The sequence below is a fragment of the Atta colombica genome, unplaced genomic scaffold (assembly GCF_001594045.1).
Source record: "Atta colombica isolate Treedump-2 unplaced genomic scaffold, Acol1.0 scaffold78, whole genome shotgun sequence".
Taxonomy (NCBI): Eukaryota; Metazoa; Arthropoda; class Insecta; order Hymenoptera; family Formicidae; genus Atta; species Atta colombica.
Window position 1 is genome coordinate 1,306,198 of NW_017259570.1, and position 1,865 is coordinate 1,308,062.

The following is a 1,865-nucleotide window of genomic DNA, read 5'->3' on the forward strand; positions in this document are numbered from 1 at the left end:
TGTCATTGCTATTCAAAATCCATGGCACTGATGCATTTATTAAAATCGTAATTAATTAAACTATCTATTTTCAAAATTTCATTATAAATATTCCCTTGTAGTTGTGTGATGCCAATATTTATTGGGGCATCTGTAGAATATTTTCAGAGAGGAATTTGAACGAGTGAACATCATCGACGACTTGGTGCGACATTTAAAGAATGACAACGTGAAGCTGAAGGAGAACTCTGCCTTGGCCATCTTCAAATGCGCTTCTAATCGGGAAACTCGAATGATGGTGCGTCGAGCTGGCGGTCTGGACCCACTTTGCAAACTCGTGCAGAGCGAGGAGGTGCACGCCAATAAGCGCCTGCTGGCCGCGGTCACCGGTGGCGTCTGGAAGTGTGCCATCAGCCCCGAGAACATAATGAGATTCAATCAAAACGGTCTGGTAGCGTCATTGGTGCCTCTGCTCGAGGAAAACGAGGATGAAAGGGTGTTAGCCAACGTTGTAGGCGCCCTCGCCGAGTGCTGTAAGGATCCCACTAACAGGGATGTCTTGAGGATTAATGAGGGTCTACCGAAACTGGTAAAGACCATTCAAAGTCAGGAGTACACTTCTATCTGTGCTTTTCTTCTCTTCCTCTCTCTCTTTCTCCCTCTCTCCCTCTCTCTCTCTCTCTCTCTCTCTCTCTCTCTCTCTCTCTCTCTCTTTCTCTTTCTGAACCAAACTTTGCTTATCTACATATGTCGAACTCTTGCTTGTACATTAAGCTTATAGGAAGGAATATTTATACAGATGATCTCAAAGATGATGTAACGCCACGAGGAATCGAATATTTTTTCTTTTCTGAATAAGATAACTTTTATGTGCGTAAAAATATCTACTTGGATCAATTATTTATCGTGTCAATTATTTATCGTGTGTTTTAATAACTAGAATATTGTATCAAAAGGGAAAAATTGTTTTAAAAACTGAATGTGTTATATTGCAGATAATAGAGATCCCTTGCATATTCAGAATAAATATTCAGACTAAATATTCAGATATAATAATCGATAGTCATGGTTCTTTTAATGATCCTCGAGCAATTACTAGATAAAGTCTCATCATATATGTTAACAATTTAATGATTATCAATTATCAATTTTATTGGAATATAGCTGCATTGACCCATTTAACTTTAATTATCCCATTGGAATTTATATGAGAGATAATTTCCAAATGAAGCGAAAATTGGATTGTGTATCGGAAGGTTGCAAATACCATTCTCGATGATTAATCGAGTTAACGTGTGCTACACCAATCCCATGACGATCGATGTTTCCTCGTTACTCCAGTATTTGCGATACCGCAGAATGAGTGCTTTAGGGACCTTTGCAGATTAGACTATTGAGCGCCACGTACGAGCCATTACTAGAGAACGTGCCACTGGTGCTGAAAGAGTGTGCTGTCAATGAGAAATGCATGGACATCATCAATGACTCGGAGCATCAACTGGACGGAGTGCGATTAGTCTGGTCCCTGTTGAAGCATCCCAGTGATGTGATCAAACGTAATGCTTGTCTCGCTCTGGTACCCTGTATCCGTCACGCCAAGGATTCCCCTGAGATGGTGCGCGCTTTCGTGGGCGGCTTGGAACTCACAGTCAGTCTCTTGGAGAGCAAAAACACGGAAGTGCTCAGCGCGGTCTGCGCCATGATCGCGGAGATTGCCACTGATCCTGAGAATCTGGGTATCCTGACGGATCACGGCGTCGTGAAGAAATTGGCCGCTCTCGTGGAAACTGTTGGTCCAACGCCGCTTATGATGATGATTTCTATTTATTAAAAGTTTGCGCGACTGCTTCGTAGAAAAAAGTTTTTTAATAATTTATATATATATA

At 41.4% G+C, this 1,865-nt stretch overlaps 1 protein-coding gene across 1 annotated transcript in view; it reads left to right on the forward strand.

The window, feature by feature from the left end:
- Positions 1-1,865, forward strand: part of LOC108692648 (armadillo repeat-containing protein 4) — a 6,638-nt gene that overhangs the window by 3,224 nt on the left and 1,549 nt on the right. Inside the window, 2 exon segments of the mRNA XM_018200997.1 lie at positions 137-584; positions 1,344-1,768. Of these exon segments, the coding sequence (XP_018056486.1) occupies positions 137-584; positions 1,344-1,768 (873 nt within the window).